This window comes from Nomascus leucogenys, chromosome 4 (genome assembly GCF_006542625.1).
Source record: "Nomascus leucogenys isolate Asia chromosome 4, Asia_NLE_v1, whole genome shotgun sequence".
Lineage (NCBI taxonomy): Eukaryota > Metazoa > Chordata > Mammalia > Primates > Hylobatidae > Nomascus > Nomascus leucogenys.
Window position 1 is genome coordinate 67,800,265 of NC_044384.1, and position 14,469 is coordinate 67,814,733.

Genomic DNA, 14,469 nt, shown 5'->3' on the forward strand with positions numbered 1-14,469 from the left:
CTGAGGTCCTGCACCATCTCATTCAACCTTGCTGGTTTGTAAAAGCTGGTTTCTAAAATTTTGCTCTTCCTTCTATTTGAGCTTTGTTCCTAGATGTGAAAGCCTGTCCTGCCCACACAGTTTTAAAAGGATCTTTTCTAAGCTTCAGATGAGTCACTTTGCCACCTCGGGAATTTGTATATGTTCTTCCTGTTATGCCTCAATTCCCAGGTTTATAATAGAAACAGAACAGAGATCTTTGCCTTCTGTTTGCTTTTGTATTGATTAAGTCAGAATGACCATTTGCACTGCAGGCTCCTTCCTAGCCCTGCTTCCTGGTGCACCCGGGGCTAGAGCCACTGGTGTTCTGTGTATTCTGTACATCCCCGACCCTGGCTCCTTGGCCAGCTGCTTCGAGGCATTGTGAATAGTTGGTTTCTTTTTAGCTTCCAAAGACCTTTTGTCTGGTTTTCACTCTAGGGAACAGTGTATGTAATTTTAAGTTCTCATCCTAGGAATGGGAAAATACAGTGATTCTCTTTCCTCAGACTGAAGAAAGTCTTGAAAAATTAATTCCACCAGCTTCCAACTATCCATGACATAGAAAACCATTATTAAGCAAAGCCTAGAAATCGTTTTAAAGTTTCCTGTTGATCAGTACTCTGGAGTTCCTCCTCCTTTAACTTATAAAACGATAGCTATTAGCAATACTAATTTAAAAGTAGTAGAATTAAAATTTCTCCCTAATGTCTTCTAATAAGTTGAGTATCCACCCTGTGCTCTTTAAATGCAGCAAGTGCCAATGAGTGAAATGGCCAAAATGAGCATTTTAGGGGTAAGGACTGAGAAGTATAGGCGTTGATAATCCATAAAGTAGATCGTTATCCTCAAACAATGAAAATCAGGCTGTACAGCAAAAGGATTTGGCTGAAGCTGTGATCGTCACCTCCTGCCTGTTTCAGGGTGAGCATCCAGAGACCCTCTCCGGGCTTGGGGAGCTTGGAGTCCAGGGGGGTCACCAGGCAGATGGCCCAGACCATGACAGTGACCGAGGCTGTGGCTTTCCAGTGGGGGAGCACTCCCCACACTCCCGGGTGCAGATCGGAGACCACAGCTCGCGGCTGCAGACCGCGGACAGGGGACAGCCCCACAAGCAGGTGGGTACCTCGACCCGAGCCCGTCGCCCTGCCCACACCAGGGAGAGGAGACTCCTAAGCTGCATTTGTGTCATTTTGTTTCCAATGTTGGTGTTCAGGTAGCAGAAAATTCCACCGCCTGACTGTGGTCACCTGTTGTCATTTGTGATGCTGGGTTTTTCCTAGAAATCACCTCATCAAGCCTTTTTCATCTTAATGTCAGTCCACTCTTTCATTTGAGTTGCCATATAAATAGGGACTGTAGTAAGGGCAGATCAATGGTGTGTGTCCCTGCTGGGGCCAGTGAATTTACCTCAGAGGGTCTGCCATCGGCAACATCATTCGTTTGGCAACATAACATGCAAGGAGCAAAGGAGAAGTTAAAAAAAAAAGAAGTCCCCGAACATGGACAAAATATTTCAAGTTCTCTTTGGCCCACTTGAAACATAGTGCTCCCAAATAAAAGTATTTGATGACACTTTGAAAAAAATTAATATATAAAGAGAGGTGAGACTTCAGTGTTATTAAGTAGCTGTTATTGTTACCAAAGACCACAGAAATAGACTCTACTTAATAAAGCAAAAGATACTACTGATAACATCCAAACTGCTTGCATTTTTATACCAAAATGGCAGTGACGGAGGATTTGGAGTAAGGAGCTCCTGAGCAGGACCCTGTGTTAATGCTCTCTCGCTCTCAGGCTTCTGAGTCCCCTCTAACCCAACTTTATTATGTATTAATAATAATAAAGCTGCTCAGGAGGCTCCTGGAGTGCAGCTGGATGCCCCTGCCCTAGGAGGCCTGCGTTCTGGGCTGAGGGCACAGGGCCAGGTGGCCACGGGGTGCGGCAGTCATATGGGCGCGGCTCTAGCCTCTCAGCCATAGACACTCTGGGGCACTCCCTCTGCACTGGATGCCACAACTGCTGCTCCTCCCTGGCCCGGGCTCCCAAAGCCCAGAGCCCCTGGGAGCTCTAATGGGAGTGGGCTGTCGCCAGAGCACTGGCTTAGATCCAGATGAGGACAGGCGGCAACCTTCTGAGTGCAGGCTGAGGGGAATTTGGGTTCCCCCTGCTCCCTCTCTATACAATCAGATTTTCACACTAAACAGCTGTTTTCCTATGTACACCCGTCCCCACTTCATTCTCCCTGAGTAACATGACTCAAGGAGGAGATGATACTTTCAAAGGAACTTTTATTCACAGCCATCAGAAAGTATGCCATTATGCCAGTGTCCGTGGGGAGAATTTAGGTCATGGAATGAGTTTTCCAGCCATAATCTAGTTAGAAATAAAAATGCTACTTTGCAAATAATGCTTTACAATCTACTAATTTTACTTTTTTAAAAGAAATGTTGTCATTCAATCCCATAAAGCATCTGTGCTTACCTCCCATAATATTGCCACTGATGGCCACTGTTCCCACCTCGCCACAAACCTGCTGCATCTAAGAAAACGTTGCTTCCCACGCACTCACGCAGATGCTCTGGACAAGGAGAAAACCTCGCACATCTGGTTTTCTAAACAACAGTCATGGAAAATGTTACTCTCAGGGTGGAAAATAATGTGAAGTCACTCAGCTGGAACCTTACATTCAGCATATTTTCATGTCATTTCTCTTTGCCTCCTGCTTCTTCCAACACTAGTTTTTAGCGATTACCCACGAAAGTGGAGATGGACCCGTGAGCTTCCCCTGCGGGCCGTGTGTGATAGAAGCATGCGGCGGGGTGGGGTCCAGACACACAGACCCAGGTCTGCCAAGTGGGCCAGTGTCCACAGTAGTGAGTAAGGAGCTCACTAGTGCATGCACAACACTCTGTCTGTCCAAGGACGGAAGATGGACGAGCTCTACTGTAACGACAGCTGGTTCTCTGGGAGGGAACATTCCCGGTTGGAGGATTTGCCTCTCTGTGACTGGCATGAGTATTAGCCAGGCAGCTGGGATGCAAGAGCCAGGGTATGTGTCTCACAGAGCTGCACAGAGCCCGGCCGTTCCAGAAACGCCGAGCACCTCGGAAGGCGATTAGTAGCATGGGAAACCTAGCCAAGCCATTTTCCCAAGGACAAGTTCTCAGTCACAATATTCCTCAGGCCTTGGTCTTTGCTTTGTGACGTATGGAACGTTCTCACAATTGAACTCAAGTAGATGGCAACATTTATCATGTCCACAGAGGTTTAAAAAAAACTGCATATACTGATCAACCTTGGGATGGCTCATAACAAATCATCAGGTTGGCAAACATTTGGCTCCACAGACGTTCCCTGTTTCCTAGTCTTCAGCCACGTGAGCTCGCGGTCATGACCTGGTGCTCTAGGGCCACAGTGAATGCTTTCAGTTTCCCCAGCCATCCTGAAGAGCAGAGGCTGCGCACACGCAAGAGGGAATTGTATAGTTTTCCTTGAGCTCCAAGACTCGCGCCACTGTGTTAAGCATTTGAGGCCAGCATTCCTAAAGCTGTTTATGCATTTCATGCTGATTAGTAATTCCTGGAATCCAGCTACTTCACACAAGGTGATTAATGGTGTGGGAATGATGGCCCTGGGGTGCCAACAGCTCGTTTTCCCTGCTTGGATTAACTGATTTAAAAAGAAGTTACTTTTTCATTCAGGGATGTGACCTAATTCTCTTTATCGTTTAATAAAACAACTAAGTAAAAAAAAAAAAAAAGTGTGAAGAACCTAATATAAAATTCATAGCAAGAGCTGAAGGAATTGTATTTCATATTTAAGTCTTCACCTGCTACAGGTCACCGAAGAGCCTCATCCAGTCCAGCCTCAGGACTGAGTAGACTCCACTTCCCTGTACCTCTGCTCCTTGTCAGGGCTTCTGTGCTGCGTTAGGGCCTTCAGGGGCTGCCTGAAAAGTCAGCCTTTCTCCTGCAGACAGACAGCCCTTGGCTCCCTGGGCTTCCGGGGCTGTGGCTCTCCCAGGCCCCAGCAATCTTCCTTTCTGGCCATGCAGGCTGCCCACCTTTGCTTGCCCAAGATGAAAAACTTCCAGAAAGAGCACCCTTGCCAGAGGAGGCCTCACATCAGAACTGTGTCTGCCTGACTTTTTTTTTTTTTTTTAATTAGAAAGTTATCTTGCGCCTAGATGGTATTTACATTTCAATTTTGTACGTCATACCGTGATTCATTCTTCAGTTTATCCTGCAACTGGGAGGCCTCCCGTATAAGGCGTGCTACTCTTTCTGTAAAAGGAACCAGACCAGAGCTTAGGATCAGAAGCATTTTATCTTTGCCGTTTACTTGTGGTGGCAGTTGTTCTGTCACTCTTTAAGTAGCCCCTGCGTGAGGTAAAAATTCACATGTGCAGATGGGTGCTTGGTGAAAGGACTCTCCTTGCTCCATCCTACCTCCCAGAGTTAACCGTGGCCAGCAGTTTGCCGCAGGCCTTCTAAAGTGTGTAACTAAGCCTGGGACCTCACAAATAAGTTTCTTCACTAATGGCCACCTGATTTTCATCAGACTTGCCCTGGTTTCCTAAGCCTTTGGGCTGATAACTATGTTTACAGCTTATTAAATATGTGCCTCATTTATTCTTTCCCGGATCCACATTCATTGTTGGGAAGCTCTCAGTGACTTTTGTAGAGACCACAGCCCAGAGCCCTCCTGGACAGGATCACCGGGCAGACTCTTGGCCAGAGGGCAGAGGACTTCTGTGTGTAAATGACTCTAATTCCCATGATTTTAATAGATTATATTTTCAGGGTCTGTCTTCAGTGGCCCATTCTCTGTAGGGGATAATGGTTTTTAGAAAAGAACTTTTCTGGATGTAACAATGAAGGTTACATTGAGGAGAACGACAAATGGCTCATTTATAAAAATGTTGCTGGCTGTGTGAATGTATCAATTCTAGCTAATCTCACAGTAAAGAATTTGTCCAGGGACTCCTGCTGGTGGAGGAGTTGCCTGTGTTGAATGCTAAGTGAGGTCTCAAAAAGGAGCTGTGCGTGCCTTGTGGGGTCTGGGCAGCTACCACATCGTTCTGGAATTCCCCTGCCTCTGTCAAGGAGCCTAAATAAACGTGGATACTGTCACCTCTATTTTGTGACTGGCGTTTTGTGGGTTAACCCATAGCAGTAGGTCAATATGTCTGTTCCAGCTTTAGATTAATCCTATCTCCAAAGTTAGTGGCTGTGATGCAGGCAAAGTAGACAGTGGTTGTTTAGCTCTTTTGTGGAGCTGTGATTTCACCTGATGAAATCTTAGAAATCTTAGGCAAGAACAATTTTGAAAATTAGCCAGCATTGCATCACAGATACCTTGATACGTTACCTTGTCTACAAACTTCCATTTCACTTTCTATTAGTAATACTTATAAATAGACTTGGATAGATAGACTTGGATAGCAGTCTGATGGACCAAAGACCAGTTCTGAACCTCTTAAAAAGTTTGACATATTATAGCACATTGTAAGTCTCACTCAAGAGAGCTGAGCTAGGTGAGGCTGTATTGCCCTTAGGCGGAGGAGAGGGAAATAGGTGGAAGCTTTTTATCCTGCTGCTTTGCTAGAAAATCAGCCAGCTGATCTCTGAATGAAAAGCCAGATTTTTGATTTGAAATTGACCTACACTCAACAAATGTACAAGCTAAAAGGTTGCGTGGCTAGACCCCGGCACAAAAGGTTCAGAAAGCCGCTTGTCCAAGAAGACTTGCATCATAAAGACATCTCAATGGACCCGAGTCTTAATTTGATTCTTGACTTGATTTGGGTCATCTTTTTACCCAAAAGGTAACCCAGCAAGGGGTACCACCAGGGGAAAAAAAATAAGAGAAGTTAACTTTTAGGTATTCTCTCAGGATGACTCACTATCATTAATTTCCCTTGATAAGGGAAATGGAATTAGCTTCATGGGGATTAGATGGCTTCTGCAAGGTAAAGTTTAAAAAAAAAAGAAGAAAAAGAAAAAGCCTTGGCAGGGTATAACGTCAGAATTGAATATTCCTGGCTCAGTTTGTTGGCCTTGGAATGGGACAACCTGGACTGCAGTCCAGGATCTCACTTCCTTGACAGCGGGACCTTGGCCCTCAGCCACTCCAAGCCATAGTTCCTCCTCTGTAAAATGGGGAACATAGCATATGCACTCAAATTGATGTGACATATAAATAAGGTCATGTTGGTGAATAATTTAGTACACCCCCTGGCCACAGGAAACACCTATAATATTAGTAATTATTGTTACCATTTTTTTTTTTTTGCCTGTGTGTGAAAGTCATTAGGAAAATCATGCCCATCTACGGCTCATTCTGGGTCTTCAGAAATGTTGACATGGACATCCACTTTTGCTCTTGTGTGCTAATGGCAGGAGCTGGCCTGGCTTCCTGCTGTGCCACATGCTGCTCTTGGGGAATGATGATAACAGGTACCAATAGCATTGAGCTGGGCTCTCTTGCTCCCTTTGGCCACCTTCACCCCAAAGCAATTCTGGAGCTCCTTCCGCAATGATTAATATTATCCTGGTTGAATAGATCACTGTTTTGATTACTCTGATGCAAATGTGCATAAATCATTAAGGCATAAATTTTATTGAATTCAGTATCTGTTAAAGCCAAAAAGTACTTGCTTCCAGAGAAACCAAGTTTCCAATCTGCAAGAGAACTGTACAGTTCTGATTCTAATGTCATGTGGTGTATGGGCCAAGAACAGCATAGGCTAATACCCTATGTAACTTGGCATTCATAGAAAACTATCGATTACATATAAGAATGTATTACATGGTTTTCTGCTTTCTCTTCAGTGAAAATTGACTACTCCAAAAACTGGATCAAAATTATTACCATTATTTTCTGCTTGAAATACTCTTGACTCAAAAAGCAGTGATTTTTAATTTAAAATCCAAAGATGAAACTCCCAAACAAATCTACCACAAAATGTATGTGATTATTCAGCAAATTCTATATGAAGATGTATATTTCTGAAAAGATTGTTGTGACACCTCTTGTCACTCAACTGTACTTATATAATTTTTAGATTTTTTTTTTTTTTGAAACAGGGTCTTGCTCTGTCACCTAGACCGGAGGGCAGTGGTGTGATCATAGCTCACTGTAACCTTGAACTCCTGGGCTCAAGTGATCCTCCCATCTCAGCCTCCTGAGTAGTTGGGACTACAGGCAAGAGCCACAACGCTAATTTTTAGGTACTTTTTCACGTGGAGTTTTAAAAACTGTTCTATGTTTGTTACAGCTTCACATATTTGGTGAGCATGTCTTTGACTATAGTGGTAATTTATTTCTATTCAGATGGTTGGTAAGAATGTATAAGACTCATAGATCGTTCCCTGTCTGCCGAGTTCTTCAAATGTTAACTGACTTTTACTCTTAATGCCTTTTGTCCCAGAGTTATTAAAGTAAAAATTGTTCCCTGTGAGAAAAAGAGCAATAAATATGAACAAACTGGCCTTTCTACTCCATCAAAAGTCCATTGTAGCTGGGCATGGTGGCTCATGCCTACAATCCCATTTTCTGAGGCTGAGGCAGGTGGATCAGTTGAGGCCAGAGTTTGAGACCAGCCTGAGCAACATGATGAAACCTTGTTTCTACCAAAAACACAAAAATTAGCTGGGCATGGCGGCACACGCCTATAGTCCCAGCTACTTGGGAGGCTGAGGTGGGAGGACTGCTTGAGCCCAGGAGGTTGAGGCTGCAGTGAGCCGTGATCCACTGCATTCTAGCCAGGGTGACAGAGCGAGACCTTGTCTCAGAAAAAAAAAATCCACTTGATTAAATGCTGAGGATGACTATGGAGATCTCTATAATAAATCTGCTCATATTAAAGAATTTCTCTTTTTAATACAACTTTATTTTTGAATATATGTATATATATATAATTTTAGGTTCAGGGGATACATGTGCAGGTTTATTATATGGTATATTGCATGATGCTGAGGTGTGGGCTTCTAATGACCCCATCACCTAAGTAGTGAACATAGTACCCAATAGGTAGTTTTTCAACCCTTGCCCCTCTCCTTGCAACCCCTTTTGGAATCCCCAGTGTCTGTTGTTCCCATCTCTGTCTGAGTATACCCACTGTTTGGCTCCCACATATAAGTGAGAACATGCGGTATTTGGTTTTCTGTTCCTGCATTAACTTGCTGAGGATAATGGCCTCCAGCTGCATCCATGTTGCTGCAAAAGCCATGATTTCATTCTTTTTTGTGGCTGCACAATTTTATGTAAATACAAACATCCATCCAAAGTATCTTAAATTCCTCCCATATATATTTAACCATTTTTGTGTATGTTTAGTGGATCAACTAGATGGATTTAGAAGCATGACTGCTGAGTGAAGGCCAGTGTGTGTGCAGAACCTGAAGGAGGGGTCCCAGTGTACTTGCTGAACCAGGGAGGAGAGGTTTATCAAGTTTGGGGGATGAGGAATTCTGAGAGGGTGGGGCTCTGTTTTTTCATAGTAGAGCTTATCTATATCCAGTGGGACTTAGAGAGCTTTTATAACTCCTGCTTCATAAATGCACCAGAAAAGAATGCTCTGAGACCGCCCTGAGAGCTTGCGATGTGCTTTCAGTGCTGGTTGGAAGAGATGGGCTCACGAGGCTTTTATTATCAAGGTACCATAATTGATTCAGCATGTTTCATTCATTTGGCCAAACCTTTCTGATATAATGCCCTTGCTGAAATGTACTAAGACAGAAATCATGCCTTTGAAATTTGACTTCAAAGGGCTGGGCAGGTTTCAGAACATATAAACCATTTTAAGTTAGATATAAGCAGATTAGTAATAAAAATCCACTCTTCATTTACCAGACACATTTGCATGCTTAACATGAGCCAAGGGTTGTGCCAAATACTGGAAATGTGAGGGTGCGTCTGGCTTGTCTCTTTCCGAGAGGCAGAAAAGTGGGGGCTGGTAGTTCCATCTCAAGGGACCACAATAAAGCCTTCATGAACAGGTTACGCATTTCACCTTTGGCTTTAATTATTCAACATCAAAATGTTGAATAATTAAACCCACCCACCCACAGTGGCCACGTGTGTCATATCTTTGACCTTTTAGTAACCACCAATCAGAGTCTGATCACTGTGTGTGCATAGGAGTTCTCGGTCTTTATTAATTCTCCTCTAGTGCAACATGTGGCACTAGAATGGCAGCATATATGTAGGTGAGTGTGTAGGTCTTGTCATATCTGCACCCTCGTGACAGTCTTGTCAGCCCAACTCAGTGTTCTGGACATCTAAAGTCACACAGTGACTGGCAGCCCTGGCTTTGGGGTTCCCCGTGGCCTCCTGCAGTTTCCTTGCTCCTGCTCCTCAGGGCCCACAGCACCTCTGTGGCAGGTTCCCACAGTGCCAGCCCAGGTTCCAGCGTCTGAACACAGCTGCCAGGTCACCAGGGCAGCCTTCCTTCTACGTTCCTCCTGATCAAACAGGCCCTCAGTCTCAGGCCCAGGAGACTGATGGCCAGCAACGGGGACCCTTTGCTCCCTGGCTAACTGCAGACTCCCCACCCACCCTGCACCCACTGCCAGCAGCACCTGGGAAACAGCCCCCACACCACCTTGGTGGCCAGATCCTCTCCTCTTCTGACCTGAAAAATACACTTAAAGGAGGTGGTGGAGCCTGACTCAGTGTTCCCACAGGTGGTGGAAAACCAGCAGCTGTTCAGCGCCTTCAAGGCCTTGCTGGAGGACTTCCGTGCGGAGCTGCGGGAGGACGAGCGTGCCCGACTACGGCTGCAGCAGCAATATGCCAGTGACAAGGCGGCCTGGGACGTGGAGTGGGCCGTGCTCAAGTGCCGTCTGGAACAGGTACCACCCTCCCAGGTCTCCCTCGATCCTGACTGTGTGTCTCTGCTGTGCAGGATATGTGGTGGGGAGTGGGCACAGAGAGATTCAGAACCATGGGCTTCTTGTCCAGGAAAAAAGAGAGGAGTGGCTGCTTGTGTCTCTTCTTAAAGTGCAGAGGCCCCATTTTCCCTGATGTCTCCTCTCCCAAGTATGCAGTATGGCCTCCACCAAGCAGCATTTTCAGAGCAGCATGTATTCTCCCATTCCGCATTAAACAAGCTTGTAGTTGGCTCCATCAGAGGATGGCCAAGCTGAAGCTGTCATCACACTGAGCTGACATAACTCTAGACAGGAGCAAAGCAAAAGCAGACTGTGGATTAGTTGTCTTTGAAAAAGGTAAATGCATGCTTTCATTGAGATTTTTCGAAATATCAAAAGAACTTGGAGACTTCCCACTGCATGCCCAAGAATTCTAATACATTTCAGTCTCCTTATTTATATCAAAGGAAACTGAGGCCCAGAAGAAACAGCTCAGCTCAGATCACAGAGCCATGTAGTGCTAGGGCAGGAAGAGAGCCCAGGTTTCCTGCCTCCACCGCACACCACAGAGGGAAGCCCCCTCTGAAGTCTTACACCACAGCCATAGGAGTTAAGATCAGACGTAACAAGAAACATCCTTTCCTAAGTGTTTCTTCCTTGGAAACCATTGAATGTCATGTGACTCCCTGCATGGTATCTGCTGCTGAGAGCGTCTCTCGAGGTTTCTTCCAGCCCCTTGATCATGAGGAGGGAGGGAAGGTCTGTGTATCCTTGGTAATCTATTTGCTAGACTCTATTTTGAGGCAAACCATAAAGTAAGTAAAATTTTATAGGAATTGGCCTGGTCATGAAGGGAATAGAATTGCCTGGAAAGGAGACCCCTGTCACATGGTCTTGATGAAAGATGAAAAAGGCTTGATGTGTAAAAAAAAAAAAAAAAAAAAAAAAAAAACTCCAACTCTCCTGGTACCCACAAGTTCCCCTGCATTTCCACCTGGCCGCAGCAAGCAGTGATGCTGAGCTGATAGCCCTGGGTGGGGCAGGGACACAGCCTTGCAGGCCTGGGCATCAAGTGAGAGAGCAGCTGGCCTGATTGTGGCTCCTGCCTGCCGCCTGTGGGGGATTTGACCTAGACGTTCTGTTTATCTTAGTCCCCAGTCTGCAGCATCAGCAGTGGAGGAGAAATGACTAAGCACAGTCTCTGATGAGCTGCCTTTAACCCTATTTAAAAAATATGTTTATAGGGGGAGCTAAATGTTTTCAAAGCCCGAACTGTAGCTAAAGAAGGGAGGTGTAATCTTCGATGCAAGCCAGTTTCAAAACATTTCATCTTTGTTTTATAGGAACGTAGTATCCACCCACAGGTTTGCTACAAATAAACCCTCAGGGAGAGTCCCTAAATACCAAAAAATAAAGCTAGAACTTCAAGCCCAGAAGCCAGGTGGTAATAGGTAGAGAGTTTATCTTCTGCCCAAATGATTTAGGAAGTTTCTTAAGCATTTGCAACCCAGGAAGCAATGAATATGGGATGATGCTAGCCCATTTGTAATAATCCCATATTTACCCTCTTCTACTTAAATGCAAAACAGTTTAATTCTGCTACAAGTTACCTTCTTTCAGTGGAGCCCACGTTGATAACACTTCCCAAGTCCACGATTCCTTTAGCAGACTCCTAAGTCAGACCTTGCTCTAAATGTTGAAGATACAGCAACAAATCAGATGTTCCTTGAAGGGGTTCTCAGTGCAGTGGGGGACCTAGACAAGTGCTGTCCTTTATAACAGCGTGGAAAGTGCCCACCAGGCTTTCGCATATAGGCTGTCAGGGAACAGGAACGTGCAAGGCACATGCCTTGGCTTGAGAATTCAGGGAAGGCTGTGAAAGTCCTGCTGAGAAAAATCTCAAAGGATGGACAAGAACTGGAACATGGAAAAGGAGAGAAAGGAAGTTTCAGGCAAAAGAAAAAAAAGAGTATCGTGAAGAAAGGAGCATGGTTCATTTGAGAAGCTTAGGTATGAGGGGAAAGAATAATATTTAAGGAATTGATACTTTAATCCTAATTTTATCATGAAAGTTTAGATTCCCTTTTTCAAAAGATTATTCTGGCTTCAAAATAGAGAATGGATTAGGAGCCATTAGAATTGAATGGATTAACCTGGGGCTAATGGTCTATAGACTGAAATCAGGGAATTGCCGAACTAGAATAGGAAGGAGATGCACTAACTTTCCACTAAAATTTAGCATGTCCTCCGGTTATAAACATAGGCAACAAGCCCAACAGAAATCAGGGATCTTTTTGAAAGGAAGTATGGAATGAAAGAATAAAAAGTAATCACACATCTCTCTATTTCCTGTTACAATTGTTGTGGATATCCCAGAATTAACATTGAGGAGGAGACTTTTGGCTTCACCAGGCTGCCACCTGGGTCCACAGTAAAAACGTTGAGGAGCCCTGGGTTGCAGAGACTGGAGGTGAGAGGGGTGACTCTGAAGTAAAGCAGCAGCAGTGGAGAAGGAGTGGAGGGCACACATCTGAAAAAAAACAGAGCGAGTAGGGAGTGGCCGGGCCTGGTGGCCGGTTCATGAGACGCCGTGGAGCAACAGGCACCTCGCACGGCTCTCAGGTTTCTAGTACGGGTGCCTGGGCGATAGGCCATCACTGAGACAGGAACACAGAGAGAGAACCAGTTGGGATGGAAAGGAGACAGGTTGGATTTGAGGTGTGTGTCATCACAGGCACTGGGACTTGAAAAGGGCTGGGCTGAAGACATATCCCTGGGTGTGAATGAGGAGGTGGGAGGCAGGGCCATGGAGGACTCTCCAGGACTGTGCACAGAATGAGAGGAACTCAGAAGGAACCAAAATATTCATTTTCCAGAAATTAGTGGAGGGAGAAGAGATTGGAAAGAAGCAGCCAGAGAAATTTATGAAAATCCAAAGCAAATGCTGTCCCAGAAGCCAAAAGGAGAGACACCATGGCGTTCCAAGTGGAGTTCAGCAATATCAGATGCTTTGAAGAGGACAGGACAGATGAAGGATAAAAAGTTTTGTTGAACTTGGCAGTGAGAAGGTCACTGGAAAACTTGACAAGAACAGTTGCCGTCAGGTGTGGGGCTGAAGCACTGTGCGCTGTGCCGAGGGACAGAAGTTGAGTTTGGCAGCGAAGGGGAAAGAAGGAGCACAGACAGTGCAGTAACAGGAGCCGCGGGGTCACGGGGATGCCTGTCCAGTGAGACCTGACAGTGTAGGGCCACTGATGACACAAGGTCCCTCAGTAGGCAGGGGATGGGGCTCTAAGCATTGAGGGGAGGGGGTGACCCTGACTATGAGAGACCTGAGAGGTGTGGACACAGAGGAGTTTGTGGGCAGAAGAAATGCCCCTTCACTGTCTTCACAAAGCAGCTGAGCAGAGGTGATGTGGGGCCCAGAAAGTGTACGCTGCATGAGGAGATTCTAAAGAGAGGACCTGTTAGTGGCTGGAAGCATCTACAAGTGAACAGACACGTACCTGCGAGGGGCTTAGCGGCCTGTCTTTCATTCTGGGTTACGTGGACTTCCAGCAGCTCTTTTAAACTGGGATTTTGTGGTGCTTGGTGCTTTTCTGATAGTCTTCTGGTTAACTAACACTGGAGGTTTCTCCCCTCTTTTGTTTCTGCATTCTTTCTACTTAAAAAAAGTTTTATTTTCCCCAGATTTACATTTTATAAATAATTGATCAAGAAGCATCACCACTGACCCGCGCCTGTGGCTGTCATCTGCTTCCTCAAGCCTTTCCCTGCTTTCTCTCCAAGAAGGCCTGAGTTCCACTCAGATTCAGGGACAAAACAGTGTGCTCTCCCCGCTTAATGAAGGGTTTGCCTTTATTACAGAGGCGAGATTCGATGTTGGCTCTCTCCCAGTGAGTCCCTTGTGGGCAAAAACTTTCAGTTTAACTAAGCACACCACTCAGCAGCCTGTCTTAGTCCGTTTACTGTTGCTATAAAGGAATACCTGAGGCTGGGTAATTTATTTAACAACAAGGTTTATTTAGCTTACAGTTCTGCAAGCTGCACAAGAAGCATGGTGCCAGCATCTGCTACTGGAGAGGGCCAGGCTGCTTCCACTCAGCAAAAGGCAAAGGGGAGCCGATGTGTGCAGATCACATGGCAAGAAAGAAAGTACAGGTGAACGGAGGTGCCAGGCTCTTTTAAACAACCAGCTCTTAAAGAAATAATAGAGGGAGAAGTTACTCACTCCCTGCCCCAGGGCATGAATCTATTCATGAACAGTCCACCCCCATGACCCGGACACCTCCCACTAGGCCCCATCTCCAACACTGGGGATCAGATTTCAACATGAAGTTTGGGGGACAAACATCCAAACTACAGCACTGATACAGACATCTTTCTAAATATAATAATACTGGGTAGTTTAAGTCATTAATCTTTATATATATATATAAAGTCTCAAAAAAGTTAAAAGAATCTGTTCAGACATGGATAATCAGCTATGAATTATTTTAGTGGGTCTTGAAGTAACTCATTTTAAGAAAGTTAATTGAACTCTACATATGAATAATGGTTACTGACTTACCAT

The 14,469-nt window shown here is 45.1% G+C and overlaps 1 protein-coding gene across 10 annotated transcripts in view; it reads left to right on the forward strand.

The window, feature by feature from the left end:
- The window catches only part of MTCL1 (microtubule crosslinking factor 1), a 130,092-nt gene that overhangs the window by 95,146 nt on the left and 20,477 nt on the right, over positions 1-14,469 (forward strand). For all 10 annotated transcript variants that reach the window (XM_030810745.1, XM_030810742.1, XM_030810744.1 and 7 more), the window contains 2 exons: positions 942-1,136; positions 9,711-9,878. In XM_030810745.1, coding sequence (XP_030666605.1) covers positions 942-1,136; positions 9,711-9,878 — 363 coding nt within the window. The remainder of the gene's footprint in view (positions 1-941; positions 1,137-9,710; positions 9,879-14,469) is intronic.